Below are 25,457 nucleotides of genomic sequence, written 5' to 3'. Positions count from 1 at the left end.
CCGAGCCTTTGACTCGCTCAGCTGGGTGTACCTTAGGGCACTGCTGTCCCGCCTCAATCTCGGGCCGGTCTTCCTCTCGTACTTGAGCTTGCTCTATACGGACCTGACCGCGTCGGTGCGGGTGGCGGGAGCGGCGTCCGAGTCCTTCCCCATCGGACGGGGCACCAGGCAGGGATGCCCTCTCTCCCCCTACCTATTCGCCCTGGCCATGGAGCCTCTGGCGGCGTGGGTGAGGATGGATGCGCAACTCCGGGGACTGGAATGGGACATGGGCCCCTCCGACCGCATTGCGCTCTACGCCGACGATGTCCTGTTCTTCCTCACGGACCTTAATAGGTCCGGACCCAGGGTCCTGGAGATAATGAAAATCTTCGGGGAGGTTTCGGGATTGTATCTGAATGTGCAGAAGTCCAAGCTGTGGGCTCTGGGCGGCGGGGACGGGCCGGGTGATTGGGCCTTGACACTGCAGAGCGCGGTGGGGGGCCTCAAGTACCTGGGTATCTTTCTTACAGATGTTCCAGACTTGGCATGGGAGCGCAATGTGGTGCCTGTGTGGGACAGGGTGCGTTCGGACATAAAAACCTGGTCCAGAATGCCGCTGAACATATATGGCCGGTCGGCGATCTTTAAAATGGTGGCCCTGCCGCGCCTTCTATACCACTTGCAGAACCACCCATACCCCATTGCCCCGCAGTGGTTTCGCCAAGTGAACGCCGCCCTAAGTCAGTTCCTTTGGGCTGGGGGAGTGGCGAGAGTGGCTCTCCGCACCTGCTTTCTTTCTACGTACTGCGGGGGCCTGGCCACCTCAGACATTTTATCATACTATCAGGCGGCGCACCTGCTGGTGCTCAACGACTGGTGGTATGGGGATCGGGGCGACCCGACTTATGCCCTGGAGCGGTACCTGATGGATCCAGATACGGTCCACACCATTCTTTATTCGGCAGCTATCAGGAAACGACTCCCCATGGTCACTCAGGTGGTCTTCCGGGTGTGGCGCGCTGCCTTGCGCCGCATGGGATGGTGGAATAGATTGACGGGGGAGACCCCGCTGTGGCAGAACGGCCGTCTCCCGGAACTGGCGTCCCTACGGGGATTCAGGGGCTGGGATGATATCGGTATCTCCACGCTCGGCAGCGTCCTGAGGGGCACCACCCTTAAGTCTTTCCAGATGTTGCGGGAGGAATACGACATGCCCAAAACTCAATTCTTTAAATATTTGCAACTACGCCATGCACTATCTCCCTCCCTGGTGGGCTTGGAATCTCTGCCCGAGTTCAGCCCCCTGGAGGCCAAGGTGTTCATGGGGGAACTAGAGGAGAAAAAGATTTCCAATATATACCGAACTCTGGTCACGCACTGTTCCTCCTCTCTTGATGGGTTACGTACTGCATGGGAGAGAGATCTTGGTGCGTTCGAGGAAGAGGACTGGAGAGAGGCCCTGGAGGCCCCTAAGGGGGCAGCCATTGCGATGCGCCTCCGCTTTATTCAGTTTAAATACTTACATAGGGCCTACTTTACCAGAGAGCGGTTGTGGAAAGCAGGTTTGATTGCCTCCCCCGAATGCTTGAGATGTGGCCGGGCGGTTGGAACGTTTGTCCATACTGTGTGGTCATGTGCGAACCTGGCCAGGTACTGGGTGGGGGTCTGGGACTGTTTGGCTGAGGTTCTGGGCTGGGACCTTCCCCGAACACCGCAGCTTGGCTTGCTTCATGTTATGGAACAGGTGGGGGGCAACATTTACAAGCGTCACTTACTGGTCCTGGGCCTTACTGTAGCCAAGCGGGACATAGCCAGGGCCTGGAAGGACCCCAGGGCCCCTTTGTTGGAGGTTTGGAGACGAGGATTGGACTTTTGCATGGGACTTGAGCGCCCGATCTTTGAGGCCAGGGGATGCCCCCGGAAACATTTTAAGATATGGAAAAGATGGGCGGAATACAGGGGACTGTGGCTGGAACCACCGATGGCCCAGGACACTGGGGAAGACCTTTAACTACTGTACCCGGGGCGACAGGGAGTACGCACACTGGCTATTATTATTTTCTATGCCTTGAGATTAGCAGACACTGGGTGGAGGGCGGGGTTGGGTCAGGGGAGTTAGGGAGTTGGGGGGTTGGGTGTTTAATGCAATAATGCTTGTACTGAATGCATATCCTTTTTTCTATATGCTTATGCTCATTGGTCCTGCGTTGTGATGCGGGACGATGTCCTTATACTCTGTGCAATGTCAGTACTTGAAAAAATAAAATTTTGTTCTGAAAAAAAAAACTAGAGTGCGTGAACCATCCCAAGTTAATACTTGAATTTTTAAAGCCATTACCAGTTCTTGGGTGTTGGGGAGCCTATAAACCCTACTGACTGAATGGCATGAAACTCAAACAGCCATCCCACAAGACTGAAAACATGACATTTCACAAATGAAAGGGTGTGAGCAGCAAAGATACACTCAATAGAAAAAGTCTTATTCAGGACTCTCATGCCCCTCATGCAGTGTGCAAGAAAAGTATGTTCAACAACAGCATGTTCTCACCTGATGACTGTCTCCCCTGTGGCTGTGATAAGAAGGCAGCGTTCCACCCAAACAATATCAGCTGACACTCCTGTCTTCCCACTTAACTTCACCTGTGCACAAACATGGAATTGTTGGTTAACAGCCCGGATCAAAAAAGGATGTTTAGTCACAAAATAAATGTATAATTATGGCACCAACGTCCTTGACAGTGCTGCTTTATACACTGGCATCAGTTATTAGGTAGAAAGAAGACTGGGCCAAGGCTCAGTTTCTGCATTTCTGTAAAAGTGAAGCTCTTGTTGACTGTTGATGACATGTGGCACCCTACCTTTCACACTATCACCTCTGTTTACAGATGACAACTATGATAAGGCATTCATGTTAGGGAGGTCCTTTGGTGAACACAGCTATAAGACAACACACCACATACCCATCTTCAAAACTCCTATTTTCCAATCATCTCATATGTCCCCAACATATCCAGTGTCAGAACTGCAGTGAGATCCTGCACCCTAAAAGCTTCCACCCAACTCCTGCCCAGGTATTACCCTCCTCACGCACAACACCATCTTGACTCCATTACCAATCACTATCTCAACCCTCACTGCTACTTTCGCACCCTTTTTCCTCTATTTATACTTCCAAGTCTTATGCCCACTGCTACTCTACTACTATGCTCACTTCCTAGGTTGATTGATTCATTCCAACTCTTCTGATTACTCTTTCATCAGAGTTAACTGAGAAAGCCAAACCATTAGAGTGGTCCTCACCTATGACTCTGCTGACTTGGTGCATAATTATCTGAACTAATTCTGCCAGTCACTCACCATCTGCTCTAGTCCAAAGTATTTCATGTGTACAGAGCCTTTGGAACAGTAGAAACAGCACAAACATGTACCACAGCTTGGTGCCTAGAGCATTTTGCTTTCTTGGACATGTAGTTTGATTTTTCCCATTGTGTAAGTAAGAGCTGAAGTCAGACTGCCTTAGAATGAAGGTAAAGGGGGCTAACAAGTTTGACCTAATTGTATTTTCAATAAAGGCAACAGTGTGTATTATCTTGGACTTGTAGTTTGATTTTTCCCATTGTGTAAGTAAGAGCTGAAGTCAGACTACCTTTGAATGAAGGAAAAGGGGGCTAACAAGTTTGACCTAATTGTATTTTCAATGAAGGCAACAGTGTGTATTATCAGCGCCTGGATACCCCTGTGGGTGATAAGTGCGCTACACATATCATCATAACATCATGGAGCATATCACTTTGAGAATGGTTGGTAACATTACTAAACAAACTGCCAACTTGATATTGTTTACCTACCTTACAAAATAAAAAACAAATTAATAGCAAATTAAAAAGAACAAAAGAAAATGTAAACCTCGGTAAAGAAGACACCATTTTTTATGAGATTCTTCAGATAGGTGCAAATAAACAACCATCAGGGGTGATTGGAAAACTAGAACAGTATTTTTTGACTCTGTTCGACCAGAATCACATATATTGATCTTAAATCCGGCTGCCTTAATATGGCATTAACGACCTGAACTAGATAGTTAATTTAGTTGATCATTTGAAGATATGGAAGACCTTAGGCAATCTTGGGGATGACAGAGCTCTACTGAAGGCGATCTAGCCTCTTTGCCAGAATAAACGGCAAGGGTTTACTATGGGCCATGGAACAGTTTACTTCATCACTGTAGTTGTGTATGGGCCCTGCCAAAAGTATGCAATGACTCCATTCCTGTTTAGTTTTTAATCAAACGTGAAAGAGACTTGCTAGACATACCCTTCTTGCACAGGTATTTTATCCTGTCCTGCTATTTCCCAATGGTGTAATTTTCAATGCCAGGAGCACCACAGCACCAAGTTACCTTTTGAAATACATTCTGGAGTCACTGAAGACCTTTTGCCAATGGTGGTCAAACACAACAGCACCAGTACTAGGAAACAGTTTCACCTCTTCTATAGCTAATACTACTCTTGAAAATATATGCTCCTTTGGCTATCTTACGGTCAGCTTATCCTAGCTTGATTCCAGTTAAAAAAATGGGAAAGCTATAGCTTTGTTTGTCCTGCTGCAGGCATCCCAAGGGTTGTATCTAATAGGATGTCTGGAAAGGTGGCAACCATGCAGGTCCTGCTTGGCCGGCACACTTTTGTAACTCAGAGTGGCGGGCAATAGGTCCCAGCTGCCCCAGGCCACCATCCTCCAAAAAAAGGCATACAAAATAGGAGAGTGGTAGCTGGAATGGCACCATCTTTGCTATAACAAGGAAGGTGTCAGGGCAGGTTTCAGTTGTAATATCGCTACATGGTCCCCTCCTTTTGTAGCCCAAGTAGACTGACAGATCTCCCAAAAGTCTGTTTGCAATAGTGACCAAGCTAATAGGAAAGCTGTCAGGAGTCTTGATCTTTCTTGGACATGCTATTTGGCTAAACAATGGAGCCTGAACAGGTAATCCCAGTCTATGAACATTGGTTGCAGATGCAAACAGGGAAACTGGAAAGATGCTGGCTGTTCACCATCCAAAGAAGGAGGATAAAGAAGTCCTAAGGAAGCTGAGAGCTTCAGTAGACTGCTTGCGATAGTGAACAAGTCTTTGGAGGGAAATTATCAGCTGCTCAACCACTGTGAACTTGTGTATCTATAAATGACATCCCTAAAACAAGCTAAAGCTAAATGGAAGTCAAGGTTGCCTGGAATGTCTACAGTGGCTGCTGAATAAAACCTAGACAAGACCAGACATTTACAATTGAAGGTATTAACTCTAAAAGTAGATGTAGTCAGTGTACAATATTTGGTAGACCACAACAAAGATGCTAGAAAGCTAAAGCATGTTAAACTTAGCAAACAAAAAGCATTTCAAGGGAAGAAAAAAGACCATAAAGAGGTAGAAAACAACTGCAAATTGCAAGCAGCGAAGCAAGGACTCAGGTGTGATCACAAGATGCACATACTCTTCTTTTTCCAAGTCACACAATAACAGTGACTACCTTCCCTTCTAACTGCCATAAAAAATAGTGAAAAATACAAAACGTGCTGGATGGAATGTTTGACTTAATCTCAACCACTGGCAATTACTGCGCTGCATCCTGGTCCATCATTTGTTTGGGCACTATGCCACCTTAGATGAGACCATGGTCATATGTAACTGAGCCTTGTTCCTGTTCTAACTGGAAAAGCCCAGCCCGACCCGCCAAGCTAGGTCCCTCAGACCTGAATGCAAGTATCTCAAGACTGGTTTCAACCTATTTGGGCCTTCGGTCAGGTGCCATTTAAAGAATACCCATAGCACTTGGAACATCACAAGGTTATTTGTGCTCCCATCAGGAATGAACTTAGGGGCTCATTACGATGGCGGGCGGACATGAGTCCGCCCACCATCGTTGTGGTGTTTAGGACCGCCTGCCAGACATGCGGCGGTCCCACTACTGTAATCATGATGCGCCCATCAGTATGGTGGAAGCATCCAGGTGATTTGACATTGCAGACGGTGCTGCGCAATGTCAAAACGTAATACTGTGCATTTCCCTGCACTACGTGGCAGGCACCATGCGGTGCCTGCCGCACTGTGCAGGGAAATGCAGGGGGATACCATGGGTACCCCCCCCCCAATGCAGCAGCACCTCCCCCCATAACAAGGGGGGCACGCAACGGGCCCCCAACCCAATCCTTGCCAGCCTTTCCATGGCGGTTTCACCGCTGTGAAAAGGCTGGCTGACACCAGCATTGTAATCTGGCGGGTGGTGCCTGCTAGGCACCGTCACCATTTCCCCGGTCCAGTCCGCTCCGCCAGGCAATCCTAGCGATTGCCTGTGGCGGAAGCGTGGCGGGCTGTCTTTGCGCCCGCCACGCTTGTGGAACGAATCCCCCCGCCATCGTAATGTGGCGGGGGGATATGGGCAATCAGATGGCGGAGGGCCCGCCACCGCACGGCTGGCGGTGGCAGGCCTTTCTGCCATCCTAATAAGCCCCCTAGCCTGGTAGGTCAGCCTGGAATAATCCTATTCGAGAAGGATCAAAACTAATTTGCATAAGGCTTGACTCTGCCTAGAATGGCGCAGTGGGGAACATATGATGGTCTGGAATGAGGCAGAGAGCTTTCGCCAGTGGCTAACAATAATTCAAGCATTCCTTTCAACACCTTGTTGTTTTTGAAGTAGATGTCCTAAGTGAAACGGGTATGCCCAAACAAGGGTCCTGTGTTCAATGTGCCTTAGGACTCAAGCTATGCCTCATTGATGAGATGTAAGTATGTTGGAACCGGTTTGGAGTTGTTTGTGTTCCCTTCAGGAGGGGAATCTGACCAGGCAGTTCAGGCTGGACTGTTAAAATTGGAGCAGGACCAAAACTGATCACCTTAATGCTGGTCACCATCTAGATAGGCACAGTGGGTAAAAAACGATGGTTTGGAATACGGCACAGTGGCCAGTGGCTGAGATTAATTCAAGTATTCCTTCCATCACTTTGTTGTTTTTGCAGTAGATGCCAGAAGCGCAATGGGTATGTACGTACGTGGGTTCCGTGGACCCAGGACTCTTGCTATATCTCATTGATAAGATTAAAGTAGGCTGATACCGGTCTGCGGTTGCTTGTGCTCCTATCTGGAGGAGACTTGGGATGTGAGTTCAAGCTAGACTGTTCCTACAGGAGTAGGACTGAGACTGTAAGGACTGGACAACTGAGATGCATCTTCCCACGCTATTTAATGCATGTGACTCAGGCATTACCATCCTGTGGCAGGCAAACCAGCTTTGATGTAAAGGAAGAAGGTATGTAAATAAGTAGCAGGATGGAGGCTTGAGACACAGACATGATTCAACAAGTGGGATAAACAGAACTCAGGAATGTTTACCATCCTTCTCTTCTTCCTTTATTCCACGTCTCTATTTTTATTGTATTTTTCCTTGTTTTATATTTCTTTTCTACACTTTCCTGCTCAATTTCTCTCTGCTGCCATTCATGCACTCCTCATCATACATACACTTCCATGTAAAGATTATAATGAACAGTGGGGACTTGCGTGAGACATTTGGTGCTGAAAGCTTGTCTAGCATCATATGTAGACATTTCCTGTTTTTTAAATTAATTGACGGGAAGTAGTTCTTGAAAACCTGTATTCGTTATTGTATTACAATGTTAGTTTACTCATTTTGCAAAAGTAACATAAATGTGGTAAAAAAAGGAATAACCTGTGGGATAATGTCACAGAAGAGAGCGTAGTGGTATCTATGTGGATTATTTGTGGCTACATTTGTTGTTTTCCCAGCCATTTGAAGGAGTTAACTGAGGTTCAAGGTAAATGAGGAGATCAAACTAACATAACAAACAAATGTTTGTAAACAATAATCTAATAAACAAAATGTCCCTATAGCTTTAGCACAAAACAAAACCATGCTTTGATCACAATTCAATGTGTACTTCTACATGTAACCATTGACTTCTATTGCCATTCCTCTTCTACCACATGATCGACCATACCTTCATAAGTTCTTCGGCTTCACCTTCTGGGCTGATGTTATACTGGGCCAGCAACAGGTTCTCTGTCACCACTACCAGCACGTCCTTCTTCTCAATGAAGAGCAGTGTTCGCACTAGGCTGTCTGTGCACAGTGCCTGCAATGTCCTGCCCTTTTCATTCACACAGTGCACAGCTCCTACAACAAACACAAGTTGTGAATTCACTAACAAGGCCGTAAGATTTCCAGGATACAAGAAAATACACACGTATTTTCGGGAAAAATGACTTCTTCATATTTTTCAAACTTGTATTCCTATCGGCAACAGTGTAAAAAAGTTTCTTTCGGCTATTATTCAAATATTCTTCCACTACGTTGAGCAACCTCTAATACAATCCATCCATTATTTTAGGCTACCTGACAGGTGATCCATGGTTGTTAACAATTTGATAAATGCAAACAAATGCAGATGCAATGAACAGGGAGATGAGATTCATTCATGGATGGAGGTTTACATGTCAGTATTAAAGACAGTAATCCCAGTATAATTCCCCACAACAATGGTAACAGCAGAAAGAAAGGGTAACACGGAAAAGTCTGGTTTTGGCACAGGATATCAACCTGGTTTCAATTTCTGGAAGTAGGATCTAGTAGCTAGCACCCTGCTCTGTAGGCTCTGAGTTTGACTGGTCAAGCTGTTCCTTTTACAAGGTTTGATTGTCTTTATGTTTTCTATTGACTCTAGGCTGAGGTGAGGGAAAATCAGACACATCTGTCTTCAGAAAATAAAGGTTTCTTACCTGTAATCCTAGCTTGCTGTCAAGGGGATTTCCACTGAAATCCTGAGCACTGAAATGTCCTAATCAAGTAAGGTATCCAATAGTACTTGACCAAAAAGTTGTATTTTTGCTATAAAAGGCATATTTTCCTTCAACAAATTAAAACAAATTTTACAGCCAGATATCTTCTCTACAAACAAGCAGGCAAATAGCAAGCAAATAAAGAACAGGGACAAGAAAAACTCTTTCACAAACCTTGTTTAAAAGTAAAGGAAAAAAAGAGACCAATATAACTAGACAGGCTGCAGCTTAAATATGCTAGAAACCATACACTGCTTTTTTTAACAAAGCATACTTCACCACTCATGTGGACTTTTTGGCGCTACTAGGATCACTATCTCTTAGGAAAAGTCAGTCTGATGATTACTGATGGGATCAAGTGTATCAGCAGAAACATTTGTCGCCGATCTACAGAAAAGACACCCCCTTTGCTCCTAGTTGGTAAAAGCTGGAGAAGAAGTATGGGAATTACTTGTTCTCTGCGAACGCAAATACATTTAGTTTGAGGATAGCACCAGGCATAGAAGACTCCGTGTAGCACTTTGTCATTTATGACCCATTTATGAATTTCTAGGATAATCCTGCAGAGTGAACTTCTAGAATGTGAAGTGCTGCTGTGATTCGCAAGTCTCTGGCTATGAGCCATTGTAATTGCTTGTGTTTCTTGAACCAGCAGCCTAGATCTCGACTCTACATGCTTGTTTAGTTTATGCAGTGTTGTCGCACTGTCATCAGAAGATGCAAATAACTGTTCTTTATTAATAGGAGAAAATATCTGAGAGCCGGGTGGACTCCACATCTCTAGCCGCTTGATATGAAACCGGATCTCTTTGTGGAACCAGGTCCATTATACTCTAAAATGTTCTATCTGAGCTCCCCATCCTATTTAGGAGGCATTTGTTACCATAGTTTGATTCGGAACGTCTTAAAAATATGGGACTCCTCAGAGATGTTTGCCCTTGCACCACATCAGAGCAGAATGTATTGCTGCCAGGGTGAGAATTAGTTTGCAATCCCACGAGACTGAGTACTGGAACCACTGATTTTCCAGAAACTGTAAAGTGGCCTCAAGAGGAAATGAGTGTAATGTACAAGGAAAATGTAGGATGTCATGGAGCCTAGTAGGGAATAAATCTAACAGTTACTTGCAATGTCTTCGGAAGATTGGCACTTCAGGATAGAAAACAGTCTCTCCTCCGAAGGGTACACTTTAGCTGCTGACATGTAATGCACCACTCACAAGAAGTGAAAGCACTCTGCTGGTACAGAAGTACACTTCGCTTGGTCGAATCCTAAACCAAGCTTGTTCAAAACATTTAGAGTTTACTAAAAATGTGGTAAGACTTCTTACAACTTTGATGCCTTTATCAGCCAGTCGTATAAACCTGGGTGGACTTTTTTTTTTATATATTCTCAGATATGTGACTTAGTATCATTATGCACTTTGATTATGTCCTTGGGTTGGATTTGAAACTGAATGGAAAGACCTTGTATGGGTAATGCAGATTTTCAATTATAAAAAAACATCAAGAACTTTTGATATTTCTGCAATATTGAAACATGGAAGTATGCACCCTGGTTACTGAATGTGCATGAGTAGGGGACTCTGTGCCCTCTAAAGATTGTATTTCGCAAGTGTCATATTGCTATATATTTATTTCTGTACATCAGCTGTTAAAATGCAAACAAAGTGATTTTTTTATTTTTATTTTTTTTAAGTATGCACTTGGCAGCCTACTGAACATATTGTATCCCTTTGTTTGAGTTGTGGATACATTTTTATGAAAGGTTAGCATCAGAAATTTCTCCTTTATCAATTTGTTTGCTATTTCCATGTACACAATGGGTCTGAATTCTTGCTTCAGTCCATGTTTGGAAATCACAAATTAACAGTATAACACAATAAAGTCTCTTTCCTCTTTTTGTTAAGATTGGACCGAAGAAAGGACCTCTTGTTGAGGCTTTCCAGCTCAAATGGGAAAACTACTTTGGAAGAATGGCTGGAGATGATGTGAATCTCAGAGAACAGCCATACTGCAAAATATTAAGCACTCATCTGTCTTTTGTGATGCTTTGCATTCTTCGGAGTAGTTCATGATGCTTCCTTCAACTAAGTGAGGTGCAGAAGAAGGGTAAGGGTGGAGTTACGGCTTACCTTCAGCCTGGGGATTTCCTGTGGCCACTGATGGCTGTTGACCTCCTCTGCCTCTCCCATTCTTTTAAAAGCTGGTACGACTTCTGATGTTGAGACTGATGATGTTGAGGACACTGAAGAGTCTGAACCTACTGCAGCAAGAACCGGTGATCATAATGCCAGTAGTTCTTATGCAACTGATTTTTCTTTTCAAGGGTTACAGCTTTCACATTTTTCATTTGGTCTTCACCCACTGCATTCCCTCATTAGCACGAGCGCCAAGAAGCGTGGGTCCAGAGAAAAGCAGATTTTGGACAGGTCTCTGCCCTTCAAGTTTCAGGTCTTTGGGCCTAAGTCAGGAAATCTGTTGAATGGCTAGGCAATGACAGTCGTAACAGATCACAAAGTTGGAGGAATCTGCAGCTGCACCTATGATCTGGTTTGAAATTAGCAGCTGCAGATTCCTCCAACTTTGTGATCTGACATGATACTTTCACTTTCATAGTGGCAGTTTTTATGGCAGTAGCCGATGCACCATACGTATTCCTCCCTACAGAGTTGAGGCATTTGATTTTTTCTGTGATGAACTGCTGCTTTTGGAGCAGTAGAAAGATACTTCCTTGAGGCAGAGTTAATCGTGGAATCTGGCTGTGGTTCCGCCTTTGAGAAAAGAGAATTCTGATCCAGGGCCTTGTATTTCTTCTGCAGCTTTGAAGGGGACAATTTGATTGAGCGCAGTGTCAGAAAGTGTTCCATTAATGGTTGCAAATGTTCCGAAACAAGAGGAAGCAAGGCCTTACTGTTCAGCAGTGATGCAGTGTTTCAAAGATAACAGAAGTAGAAGCTATAACTGTAAGCATTAGAATATTACATGTTGTGGTTGCTCATCAAAACTTCATTAAATGTGTTAATGTTGTTGATAGGTGAAAATCTAGACTGAGGTTCATCCACACGGCTTGATGAATATCTTCATCGGTCGAGGGGAAAGCAGAATATATAGGTGTACATGTGGAACACCCTGAATGGCTGAAATGATGCCTGTGATATCAGGATGGAGAGCTTAATTTTGTCCCAGGGGCGCTATCTCTAGTCCGAGAAGAGTGTGCAGGAGGTTACGGAGGGAGATCAACTAGTAACTAATTGTTGCGGCGATTATGGCACTGCCAATAAAAAACAAAACTAGAAATGGACCCATGAAGAAGCCTTCAGACAGAGCACACTAAATATTACTGCGTATAAAGTTGACTCTTTCCAATCTCTACATTATTTTAGTTCCAAATTTCAAAAGTGCCAGTGAAATCACTGAGGCTTTTAACATCCATGGCATAATGCATCAAACTTCCATGCGTAGAGAATGTTAGCGGATAAAAGCTCAAGATGAAATTCCAACAATGGATGAGAGACAAGTCTGCTATATTGTGAATTTCAGGATTACATATCATTGGAGGTTGAACACCCAAGATAGTGAATAACATCCCAATGGAAATAAAAATTAACTCATCCTTTCCCACTCTCAAATTCAGACTGAAAAAAGCTTACTTTAGACTTATTTCATCACTTACCAACCCTCCTTAAACAGTCCTCTGATTTAGTTTGTTCTGCTATTTCTTGTATAGGTAAGGCACATGCATTCAATTATTGATCTTATGTCAATGTGGCTCTAATATTTCGTTTAATTTATTATGTATCATGAAGGACGACGGACTGTCCCACTTATTCCATAAAGTGCTGTAACAAACAACTGCATTATTGTCTGTGCTACTGAAAATTCAAAAGCAACACATAAAGAAATAGACAAATGTTAGAGAAGATAGGTACTCAAAGCTTGGCCAAAGGAGTAGGAGGAAGTTCCTCTAAAGGATTATCCTGGGGTGAAGTAATGTAAGAAATGTTCATTTCTCATTCCAGTCTGTGATCCTCGGTAAAAGATTTGACTACTTGATCGAGTAAAATTTGAAAGGATGAGGTCAACATTTGGTTCACAAACACTATTTGATTTATTTGCTTTGTCCTCACTGACGCTTGTCACGTTTTCCTCTTCGAGGGATGTTTGTGTTCACAATTGCTGCCACAAGCAGTGAGGATTCTATTTCTAACTTTCAAATGCGGTCATTTTTGTGTTTGATTCAACACCCATTTTGATCTCAGCTCTGAGTAAGTAAGTACATTTTATTATGCGTGATTAATTAAAACCATTGCATACAGTACAATAATGATAAAATCAAGGAACATTGCACTCATACAGGAGTTCAAAAGTTTAAAATAAATTACGTTGTTTTGTGCATAAAACTTGAAATTGATCTCGGAGGTACTTGCATCGCTGACACAGTTAATGCTCTGTCTGTTAAAAGTCAGTTTGATAAGAGCTGTCTGTTTAAGCTGACGAGATGTTCCCGTGCAACAAATAACAGCACCCTGTTCCCCCTGATTGAGACATCCTTTTTTTTATTTGTTAAACAATTTTTATTGCAGAGTTAGTAACAGCGTACAGTGCAGTGTTCAGCTTTTCACAGTGCAGAGTCGTTGCTCTCCTAACACATTGTAGGTAATTTATACACAGCCATTCAGCCCACATCCCGGAGGTCGTGCGGCGTTTTACTGTTAAATTTCGCTCATTTGGCTGGGCAGTCTGCTGCAGTCCACATATAGGGTTCTCCGCCCTCTGCTTTTACTTTTTCGCCCCGTTACTCGCTGCTATTCGGCAAGGTACGTACGCGTTCCCATGTAGTATCCCGGTGTGTCATTCACCCCCTCCCCTCCCCCCCCCGGTGTCTGTATCTAAGCCTGGTGCACGGATGCGTGCCTATAAGGTGGGATTTCGGAGCTTTTGTACTGTTATCATGTGTGTGTGCCCGGCGTAGGTGCCGGGGTCGTGGCCTTCGCTGCTGGAGTTACCAAGTTCTCTGACTCCTCTTCCCCTTCCTCCGCTACTGCGCTATCTCTCAGTGCTTGTACTAACGTTTCCCATGCCATTGCTGCTTCCTGCGCCTTCTCGTCTGAGCTACGGCGGGCCAGTTGGAATCTGAGCGTACTCTCCGCTGCTGCCCACTTCAGAAATTCATTCACCCATCTCCGATGTGTTGGCCCTACTTTCGACTTCCACCCCTTGGTCAGTTCCCTCTTCGCTATTAGTAGACCCATGTCGATGAATTTGCTTGACAGTTTGTTCTTTCGTGTATGTGGGAACCAATGTAAGATGGTGACCGCGCTGTCTTACTGCAATTCCCTATCTGCTACTGCATTCAGGGTGTCCCCTATTTCCTCCCAATACTCTTGCAAGCATGGGCAACTCCTCAGCATGTGTACCAGGTCTGCTCTCAACTGGCCACATTTGGGGCATGCTGCGTCTTCTGCGCCGAAGTATGCTGCTATTTTACTCGGGGTGAGGTAAGCCCTAGGATATAAAGGTGTATCAGTTGGAAACGCGCGTTTCTGGTGCTCTTCCTAGCCCTCCGCACTAGTTGGGACCATGTCGCGTCTGGGATTTCTAGCTGAACGTCTGCCTCCCATTTATTATTCAATAGTGTAAGTGGTTGCAGGGTTTCTGTGTGCATTCTGGAATAGAGGCATGTAACTGCCTTAAATGTTCCCGCCGCCATCATTGTGTATTGGCACGCCAGTGTTGTCGTGGGTTCTATCAGCCCTTCCCCCCAGTGTGCTTGGATAGCTCTCACCACCGCCGCGTGCAGAAGGTAGTGTCCCCTCGGAAGGTCGTACCGCTCCTGTAAAGTCTGGTACGGAGATAATACTCCGTCCTCATATAGATCCCCTACCATCTGCAAGCCTGCCTCTTCCCATAGTCGCAGCCTCGACCAGTCTCCGCCATGTGGGAGCGCCGTCACCATGCCTAGCGGGATTTCGGGCGCATATGGGTGACCGGGACCAGCTCGTTTTTGTGAGCGGTTCCAACACAATCGAAGTGTCCGTTCCTCCTGGGTTAGTCCTCTGAGCATCAGCCTTTGTTGCAGGGTTATGAACGCCAGGATGTGTCGGGGGGTACCATTTTCCCTCTCCTGTTCCGGGCCGCGGTATACCCTCGCTATTTCTTGCGTGAAGAATTGTAGTTGAGCCGCCAAGTAGTAGAGCTCAAAATGTGGGACCGCTAAGCCACCCTCATCCTTCGGGCGGGTCAGCGTCGCCAGTGCAATTCTCCGTCTGCCTGTTCCCCATAAAAAGGACACAATCAACGACCGTAAGCGTCTGAAAATTGCTCCAGGTATCCATACGGGGAGGGTCCGGAAGAAATATAACAATCGCGGTAGGGCTACCATCTTAAGAAGTGCAACCCGGCCCGCCACTGAAAGGGGCAGGGTAGACCAGAAGGACATACTACTCTGTAATGCGCGGAGACAGTGACCCACATTACCGTCTAGGAGGTCCGCAGGTTCGTGGTATATATGCACTCCCAGGTAGCTCAGGCAGTTGGGCTCCCATCTAATGTTCAGGTGGAGTGGGGGGCGCTCCTCCCCCCTCCGTAGAGGGAAGAGGCAGGTTTTCGTCCAGTTAACCCTCAGTCCTGACATATCGCCAAAGCACGCTAGTAGTCTCTCTGCTCCTTCCACAGCTTCCTCCGCATTATCTAAGAAGAGGAGGAGGTCGTCTGCATATAAGGAAATGTGATGGTGGGCCCCTCTGAAGACCAACCCGTTATAATGGTCCCCCCGCCTAGCCATTGCAGCTAGGGGTTCCACCGCAAGCGCAAACAGTAGGGGAGAAAGTGCACATCCCTGTCTGGTCCCTCGATGCACCCCATATTGGTCCGACACCAAGGGTCCGACCTTCACCCTAGCTTTCGCTGAAGAGTAAAGCACCTTCGTCCAACTTATATATCCTTCACCCAGGCCAAAACCCCGCATCACCCTATATAAGTAGTCCCATTCCAGGCTGTCGAAGGCCTTCTCTATTTCAACCGCCAACACTAGGGGGGCTCTCGCATCCGGCGGCGGGTCATCGATTAGTCTGAGCAGCCTAACGATATTATGTGTCGTGTTCCTCGTGGGTATGAAGCCTGATTGATCCTTATGGACCAGGTCTTGCATATGGGTCAGCAGTCTAGTGGCTAGTATTGTGCTCAAGATTTTGTAGTCTGTCGTTAACATAGATAACGGCCTATAGGATGCAGGGTCCGTGCTTTCCCTTCGCAGTTTTAATAAAGGGATCATTATGGCTTCGCGCATTGATCGGGGAAGACTGCCCTTGTCCCTGGCTTCATTATAGATCACCTGAAGTCTCGGGGCTAGCTGGTCTAGGTATCTCCTGTAGAATTCGATGGGCAACCCATCTATCCCCGGAGTTTTGTTGCGCGCCATTCGCTTTATCCCTCCCCTTATTTGTGCCAGGTCTATCGGGCCGCCCAGGGCGTCCGCCTGTTCTTGCTTTAGTTGTGGTAGCTGCAAATCGCTCAGGAAAGCGTCTAGTGCCTCAGTCTGGTTCCCTAGCTCAGTTCTGTACAACCTCTCGTAATATGATCTGAAACAGTCCAATATGTCCGACTGCGTTTCATGGGTGTTGCCTCTATTCCCCTGTAGGCTCATAATCAGCTGAGTACTCCTATTGGGGTTCGCTAGCCAGGCCAGGAGTGTTCCAGTTTTGTCTCCCTCAGCAACAGTCTTCGTTAAGTATGTTTTGTAATCGAAGCTGCGGAGGCGCTCCACTTCTATGGCCACTGCCTCCCGCGCCCCACTTACTTTCCCCTGTAACTCAGGGCGGCTAGGGCGCTCCAGTTCCGCCTCCCTCAATGTACGCTCAGCTTTATCTAAGTCTTCCACCAATGACCTGCGGGCTCCCGCAAATTTCCCTATGCAGGGTCCTCTTACTACTATTTTAAATGCGTCCCATTCCACTGCCCTGGAGGAAGCGGTACCCTCGTTCTCAGCAAAGTATTGGGTGATCCGATCCTCCAGCTCTACGCGGAAAGGTGGGTCATCCAGCGTGTCCGGCCGTAGCCGCCACGTCGGGACCCTTGGGGGTTCATTCATCCAATCTAGTGTCAGGAGTATAGGGTTATGGTCTGAGATCGTGCCTGCTAAGTATTGAGACCGGGCCACCGCCGGAAGTACTGATTGAGAGCAGAGGAAGGTATCAAGGCGGACATGGAGGTCATGTAGGCTAGAGTAGAATGAGTAGTCCCGCATTGTTGGATGTTGTGCGCGCCAGCTGTCCGTCAGGTCCCATTTTCCCTGCCATTCCGTTCTGCACCTCGCCAATCGGTGTATTGGGGATGTGTGTAGTGGCGGGTGAGATCTATCTAGTGTTGTATCTTCTATTGAGTTGAAGTCCCCCCCCATCAGTACAGGACCTGTGAGGTAACTGGCTAGTGCCCTGGAAAGCCTCGCGAAATATGTTGCTTGATCCACATTCGGCGCGTAGATACTACTGAGCACTATGTGTCGACCTCTAAGCAGTCCCTCAACAGCTACATACCTCCCATCTGGGTCTACTGTGTGTCTAGTCACTTGGAAAGGGATACCCGCTCTCACCCAAATTAGCACTCCCCTGGCAAAAGCAGAGTACGTGGTGTGAAACAGTTGGCCCCTCCATCTACGCTGGAGCGCTATGCCCTCTTTCCTTGTTAAATGGGTCTCTTGCAGGAATGCTATATGCACTCCTCTACGGACTAAATAAGAGTGAATTTTGTGTCTTCTCGTCATCGTATTCAAGCCCCGCACATTCCAGGACACACATTTTATCGATCCTGCATTAGCCATTGTCCCATCGTGTTCGGTGTAGATCATCAACATTTTGCATCCAGACCCCAGACTTGACACCGTCCCCACCCATCCCCAACATCCACCCCTCCCCCCCTCCCCACACTACGCCTTGAGTTACCCCAACTTCTCCAGGCCCCCCCTCCCCCAGAACAGGACCTAACCGCAAAAGAGTCGCTCCCATCCAAACTACCGAGCAAACGTGCTCTCAAATCTTCCTAATTCGTAGTCAAGCCACGGAAGCCTTATGGGCCCTGGGGTGCGTGAGCTAACCTCTGGAACCTTCAAGTGCAGTCCCCATACCCCCACCCCACAATATGCATTATTACTCACGATACTCCAGTCTTACAGCGGCCTGCTCAAAAGTTCGTAGGAGCCGCATTAGCCGTCGACACCCCAGCCAGGTACCGTGTCTAGGATTCAGCTCCCAATGATTTCTCCCGACGTCTGTGGTGTGACCTTCGGGCCCCTGGCCCCGCCCAGCTCCGATAAGTCAGTGTCCGAGCCCGTTCCCTGGCCCTCCAAGCCCGACCCTCTCTCCGATTGGACCAGCGTCGATCCCGACACCTCTTTGACTGCCTGCAGCGCCGCTCTACGTTCGTCCGCCGTTTGGGAGTTCGTCGGCCTTCCGGATCCCTGTCCGCGCCCTCGGTGCCTCCTTGATCGCCTGACTGATTGCTCCTGGCGCGCCTCCTCTGTTCGGTACCGAGCTCCATCCGTGCCTGCTTTATAGGTGTCCCACCAGGTCCATGCCTCTGCTGCCGTTGGGAAGAACAGAGCTTTCTCGTCCACAACTACGCGGAGTCTGGCCGGGAATAGTAGCGAGTACTGTATTCCTTCTGTGCGCAGTTCTTTTTTGATGGAGAGGAATGAGGCGCGCAGTTTTTGGGTCTCGAACGTGTAGTCCGGGAACAGCGTGACCTTGCTATTGTCCACTTGGAAGGGACCCGCATCCCTGGCCCACTGCAACAGCCAGTCTCTGTCCTTGTAGTGAAGCAGTTTGATGACCACAGGGTGAGGTGGGAGACCCGGTTTCGGGGGTTTTGACGGCACACGGTGTGCCCGCTCTAGCGTGAAGAAGGGAGAGAGGCCCTCCGGGGCCACCACAGTCTTTAGCCATTCATGCAAGTAGCCCACCATGTCCGTGCCCTCTTTGTTTTCGGGAAGGCCCACGAGGCGCACGCTGTTCCGCCGGCTGCGATTTTCTGCGTCCTCTGCTCTCCTCTCCAGGGCTTGGATGCGGTCCAGCGCCTCCGCGAGCTTCCCATCCATCGACTTCTGCGCTGGTACGACGTCTTTTAAGGTGTCTTCCGCTTCCTTGACTCTATCTGTCAATTTTGCGTGGTCCGCCCGCAGGAGTCCCAGCCCCGTCGACACCTGCGCAATGTCGTGATGTAACGCATCCTTCGTGGCAGCGATAGCCTCCAGGATCCGGTCTTGCATCTGTTGCAGTTCCGTTGAGGACTGTGTAGTGTCTTCGGTCGTCTCCGTGGCAGGGCCCCCGTCTCCCTTAGCGCCTTTGGGCTTCCCCATTCTGCGTCTGCGTCGTCGATCCGGGCGCCCGGGGATTGTCAGGGGACGTCGGTGTCCCTTGCGGTGGGTAGTCCGTTGAGCACCAACCCGGAAGGGTCAGTCCGGGTTCTCCTGCTGGGTCTCCCTCACTGCGGGGCCAATCAGCCCTCTCCGCCGTTACAGGACTTGGCGTCACGAAGGGCGGCCACTCGGTGCTGCTATCGCGGTTTGGTCTGCCAAGGCGCACCTCCGCCGTGATGGCGCAACGGTCTCCCAGCGGTGTAATAGGGGGGTCCGAGGAGTGCACCGGTTATGGGGTCCCCACCGGCCCAACCGGGGGGTCGCGACGTCAGGTATGCCCACTCAGGGGTCCGCAGTTGGAGTGGGCAGCTGCCCGCCGCACGGTCCCATCCTCCGTCTCCTCCGGCGGCGCCCGCTAATCGAGGGCCGTCTGCGTGTGGTGCCTGGTCCTCAGTATTCAGCCAGGCAAGAGTTACGCGCCTGTGTTTCGGGTCCCAATCTCCTTCCGAGGAGAGCTTCAGAGGGTCCGATCGGGGTTCCCCGCTATGAGCGGTTTATGGGTGGGCCGACGAAGTTCCCTCCTGAAGTGGGCCCCCCCTTGGGCTACTATTCACGGGGTGCACTCCCTGCTCACCAGGCACTGTCGGCCCCCGGCCGCCCCCGCGGAGATCGCTGGTCTACTCCAGACGTCCACTTCTCACGGGCCCCAATCCAGCCGCTGCACAGTTCCAGCCGCTCTCGGGTTGCTCCTCGCGGTAGGCTTAGGCCGCCAAGGCCCTGGGGTCGCTCGTGGCAATCCTCACTCCTCCCTAGGGGCCAAGTACTGTGGGTCCTCACCGCTTAGGCAGGCAGGTGAGGTCTCTGGTCACCTCCCGATGCGTGTAGGGACGCGAGGCCCCGAAGCTGGGGCGTCAATCTGCGGCTCACAGGCGGGGTGGGGCCTCCACGGGATCGATCGTGTGCAAGGCGCCTCGCTGGTCGCACCGGAGTTGGGGGGGACGGCGGCACGCCAGTCGGTCCCAGCCCTCCACTCGGTCCGTGCGGCTCCGCCTCACCGCCCAATCCGGTGATGGGGCCGGAGCTGCGCTCGCCGAGATGGTAGGCCCGAAGCCGGGGTGTAGATTTCAGCCCCCTTAGAGAGGCGGGGCCACTCTGCGGCCGCCCGCCTACAGCGTCCCGCAGTGGTCGCCCAGCAGTCAGGGCCGGTGGGTCGATGGCAGGCCTCTGCTGTCCCCGGGCCTCCCCCGGATCTTCTTCTCGCGCCTCACCGGGCGCCGGGGCTGGAGTCGCGCCCACAGGGCCAGCAGGCCCCAAAGCCGGGGAGTAGATTTCCTGCCTCCTGGGCGGGGCGGAGCCTCGCCGGGGTCTTTCGCGCTCGGTGCTCCTCACCGGTCTCTCCGTGGGCGGTGGCCGACGGCGTGCCCGCCGGTACCAATCACCACCGCGGCCTCACACTGCCCCGTTTCCACTGCTCAGCTGGGCGCCGGGGATGGAGCCGACGCTATGCTTCGGCGTCCGCCGTCCAGGGCGCCGCCATCTTGGGCTCCGGCGTCCCGGGAACCTCACAGCCTGTTACGCCCACTGCAGTGGTCTCGCCGGCTCGCCACTCGAACCGGAGCAGGCCTGGGTGTTGCACTCGGGATCTTCCCGATTTTCGCGGGAGTCCCGGGTCGAGTACAGGATTATCTGCGGATCAATGGGCGGAGGGTCGGGAGCCTCGCTAGGCTGCGACCGTCTTCATCGGCTGCTAGCCACGCCCCCTGATTGAGACATCCTAATGCCATTATATAGAGCCATTGTGTAGCATTACGGGGCTGGCTCAGATAGTGTCCAAAACCATTGTACGGGGGTTGATCCTAACTGCTGAAAATAGATTTTTTTTGTCGCTATTCTGGTAAGTCAAAGAATTTTGTACGGCTGCAGTTTAGCTGTCAAGCACAGCATCACCACCTGCCTACAGGACCTTAATCGGTGCTGGTTAAAAAATGGTTTTAACAAGCATTTCCGTATGTCCTTTAGCTTGTTACAGATACATATGATGTGAATGGGGTTCTGCATGTCGCAAGCGCACAGACAGCAAGGCTGGTCTACTTCTCTTCTTTCACCAGGCGGTAAAAACGGACTGATTGAACCGACTCCCATGCGGAGCCTTAAGAATTTTTCCTTAGTCACAATCTTAGTTCCGGCCTTGAGATAGGGTTGGGGTTGGAGGACATCATAATTATTGAGCACAACCCAACCATGAGCTTGTTTGGATATTGCTTTCTTGTCCTCTAAGGCTGATATAAGTCTTGTTGTCTTTGTCAGACCTAGAGTGTAAATAGATTACTGGAAGTAAACGTTGGCTGGCAGTTTTCCAGGGTTTTGGAGGCCAAATTCCAGCCTATTTTGGGCCAGTGAAACATATTTGGGAAGCTGGAAAATCGTTCGGTAAGAGGTTGCTATTGCGCTATCAAGGATTGCGGAGTCTCATCCAGTCAGAGATTCACTCCGATAGGTGATCGTAGGCTGCAATTTGGCTTGCATGACTTTTAAAAAGGGGCTTGGGGGCGTGGCTAGCAGCCGAAGAAGATGGCCGCAGCCTAGAGAGGCTCTGAGGCCCTGATACCGGGCGCAGTAAATCCGTCCATTAATCCGCGACCTATTGCATGCCCAAGAACTACAGAAAGGCGGCGGAAGAAAGGCGGCTCACTCCGGTACCAGTTTCGGCGCTATGCGGTGTTGCTGGAGGCCGGGACGAGGGGCGGAGATCTGCGGCCTATCGGCAGAGCGGCAGCCAGGACCCCCAGTGAAGAGGGTGCCCGACGTTGACGACCTTGCAGCCGGACCGGATGGGAGCGGAAGTGCTGATGCATGGGACGCTCCCCCCCCTTCGAACCAATCCTGGGGTGGCGGTAAACAGCGCTGTGCTAGGCTGGGCATCAGAGACCACTGGGGTGCCGATCAAGGCCTTCCGGTGGGGGGGTAAAGCGAATATCCAGGCGGACGGGGTGGAGCTCACGGAAGACCCAGCAACGCCATTTTGCGACGGAGCGCTCCCGACTAGTCCGGGTGCTGGAGTTGGAGGGGGCCCGAGCGCTATAACTTCACGAAACACCTGATGGGAAACAAACTATAGAGGTAATATCCGGCTGAAACAACGTGACGACGGTGATGCTGCTGCGGCGAAGTACGGGTATCTCTGCACCACCATTTTTCAACTACCCACTGCAATAGAATATATGGAGGCACTGTCGATGTGACTAAATCTCATGCAAGGGGGGTACATACTGAGGTGCTCACACTCTCTCGTGACAACAAGCCACCGTGGACATTGCGGCGGCGATTTGCCCCCCCCTCCCCCTCCCTTCACACCTGTGACTGCACTGCTCGGTGTTGGCTACAGACCCCCGCCCCCTGACGGATGGTGAGTGAGGGGCCTTTGTAAGCACGGTTGGGCAGCAGTTCGGAAAGAAGGGTCCCTAGAGGGGACTTCGTTCAAACCCCCTTATTCTTTGTAGAGTGGGGCTGCATTGTACCCCGGGCTGAGGAACCACTGAGATCGTACCTGTAAGCGGGGGTGGGCCCTGCAACAGACGGCACTGTCTAGTGAGCCGCTACCATGAGTGGGAGAAACACGAAAGGGGCCAGCCAGGGAAAGCTCGATAAATTCGCTTTCACCAAGTCACAAGGTGAGGCACACGACAAAGATGTCCCGACGCCTACAGGGGCCCCTGGAGGTACCCCACAAGAAGTGACCCTAACGGATATTATGGCCGCTCTGAATAAGGTGGATGCGAGACTGGGGACCCTTGCGGTCGATATATCCCTGAACAGAGCAGATTTTAGTAAAATTTCCGCCAGAGTGGCAGAGGTCGAGACCACAACGGCGGCCCTCTCTACGGACACCTCCACCCTCAAGACAAGGGTACAGCAGCTAGAAGCAGACAACAAAATACTAACAGCCCGCCTCGAGGACCAGGAGGGGCGATCAAGGCGCAATAACATCCGCCCTATTGGTGTACCAGAGGCGACAGGCGGCCCGGCCCTTGACCTTTTCGTAGAGGACCTGATTACACAGCATCTTCAGCCTAAGGGACTGTCCAACTTCTTCTCTGTTGAGAGAGTGCACCGGGTCCCAGGTGGCAAGTCAAAACCGGGAGCCCCACCACGGCCTATCTTGGCACGTATTTTTAACTTCAGGGACCGGGATGTCATCCTACAGGCTGCCTGGACGTCCCCACCGCTCCGAATAGATAATGCAGCCATAACACTCTTTCCAGACTACACCGCTGCAGTTACAAAACAGGGTAGGGGATTCCTCGGCGTGAAAAAAGCTCTCCGGGAACGTGTGATCAGATACTCCATGCTGTTCCCTGCCAAACTAAGAGTCGTAGCTGGAGGGAAAACATGGTTTTTCTCCACGCCTGAGGAAGTGCAGGACTGGCTGAAGGGGTGGAGACGGGCCTCACGGCCGGGCCGCAATGGACACCGCGAATCGCGACACAATGAACATCGAGACGGCACGGGCAAGAGTGAGCCTATACCCTATGCAAGGAAAACAAGGTCTGGAGTACAATGATGCGGCAGCTAAAGGAGGAGCCGCGACCTGTCTTCATCAGGACTTTTTCCTTTTTTGTTTCCCCCCTGCGTAACATCATACTGTTTCCTACGTTGCTGAGATGGCGAGGACATGCGACATTTCACCCCCCAGGTACTGGTAGAAACCTTTGGTGGGAAACTGGCTGTGACGAAGGCCTCATACGCTGGGCGAAATATTTCTCATTCAAACACAATTGATATTGGTACTTTAACTGGGGTCACTGACACTTCCTGACACAATGGGCGGTAGAAGGGCAAGAGCCGCCTTCTCTCACCCTCATTCATAAAAGAACTGGGGAAGGGTATCAAGCACTCTGCTTTGTTGGAGTGGCGGGTAGTTGAGAATCCGTCGAGCAGGGAGGCAGGGAGGGGGGAGGGTGGGGAAAAAAGAAGGTTCTTGAGTTTTGTTCAAAGTTTTACTGTTTTATGTTTAGGGCAAAGACTTGAAGTACATGAACATGATATTACTGACAGGATGCGTAACATTGGGGAGGGTCTAAAAAGCTGTACTACTTATGGCGGTAGAAATAATGTCGGCATGCACCAACACTGGTACTGATGTCCCTTCTGTATCCCCAATGTCTCCCATGACCTTACTCACTTGGAATGTGCATGGGTTGGGGGACAAAATCAAAAGAGGGCTGGTGTTAAAATATCTATGGCGCTCCGCACCAGCGATAGCATTATTACAAGAAACACATCTGGTGGGTTCGGCATGTAGGACTATGGACCGCTGAGGGTACAAAATGGTTGCACATTCTGAGTTTTCAACAGGTACTAGGGGGGATGGAATACTGGTGCATAAGCAATTCCCGCTAATCATACATCGCACTTGGACGGATGCGCAGGGGCGGTTCGCTGCCATATCATGTCAGTGGGAGGGTAAAAGATGTAATATTGTATTGGTGTACATCCCCCCTGCCCTCCACTCAGTGGCCTTCCCGGCACTTAGCGCATTCTTACTGGGCCTACCCGAAGGAGAACTGCTTGTGGGAGGAGATTTTAATACGGTTGTGGACGGGGCAATGGACCGCTACCCCTGCAGGGCAGTGGGGATAGGTGGTTCCCGTATGAACGGGTTTCTTGATGCCCTGGGCCTCACGGATGGATGGAGGTTCAGGCACCCTGTGGCGCGCAGATACACTTTCCAATCAGGAGTACATAATAGCCTTTCCCGAATTGATTATTTTCTTATCTCCGCAGATAGCCTTCCTCACTTGACTGAGGTTGAGATACGTCCTCGGGGCATATCCGACCACTCACCTGTCTTTATGGCCTATACGTTGCACATCAAGTGAAAAAGCAGATTTTCCCTATTGCCCCAGGCTACCTACAGGTCCCCAAAATCCGAAAGGACATAATCACAGTCACAAAGCACTACTTCCAAGATAATATGAACTCTGTCCAATGCCCAGGTGTCTTATGGGAAGCATACAAGGCTGTGCTAAGAGGACAGGCTATTGCCTCAATAACGGGCCATAGACGTGCGGCGAGAGGCAAGTTGGATGCACTTGAGGCTGAATTGGCCGTGCTCCAGGCACAACATGAGCAGAACCCAACTGCAGATACAGCCCAAAATCTGCGTCTTAAGCAAGGTGTGCTTAGAGAATACCAGGGGGAACAGGTTGAATTGCGGCTCCAAACTACGCGGCACAGCGTTTATAAAATAGGAGACAAGGCGGGTAAACTCCTG

At 49.5% G+C, this 25,457-nt stretch overlaps 1 protein-coding gene across 1 annotated transcript in view; it reads right to left on the bottom strand.

The window, feature by feature from the left end:
• Positions 1-25,457, bottom strand: part of IFT140 (intraflagellar transport 140) — a 1,386,753-nt gene that overhangs the window by 1,136,876 nt on the left and 224,420 nt on the right. Inside the window, exons 6-7 of the mRNA XM_078662938.1 lie at positions 7,993-8,168; positions 2,531-2,622 (exon numbers count right to left, since the gene is read on the bottom strand). Coding sequence (XP_078519064.1) covers positions 2,531-2,622; positions 7,993-8,168 — 268 coding nt within the window. The remainder of the gene's footprint in view (positions 1-2,530; positions 2,623-7,992; positions 8,169-25,457) is intronic.

This window comes from Lissotriton helveticus, chromosome 10 (assembly GCF_964261635.1).
Source record: "Lissotriton helveticus chromosome 10, aLisHel1.1, whole genome shotgun sequence".
In the NCBI taxonomy this organism is placed as follows: domain Eukaryota; kingdom Metazoa; phylum Chordata; class Amphibia; order Caudata; family Salamandridae; genus Lissotriton; species Lissotriton helveticus.
The sequence above is the reverse complement of the archived record's forward strand: the minus strand, read 5'-3'. Positions and strand labels throughout refer to the sequence as shown.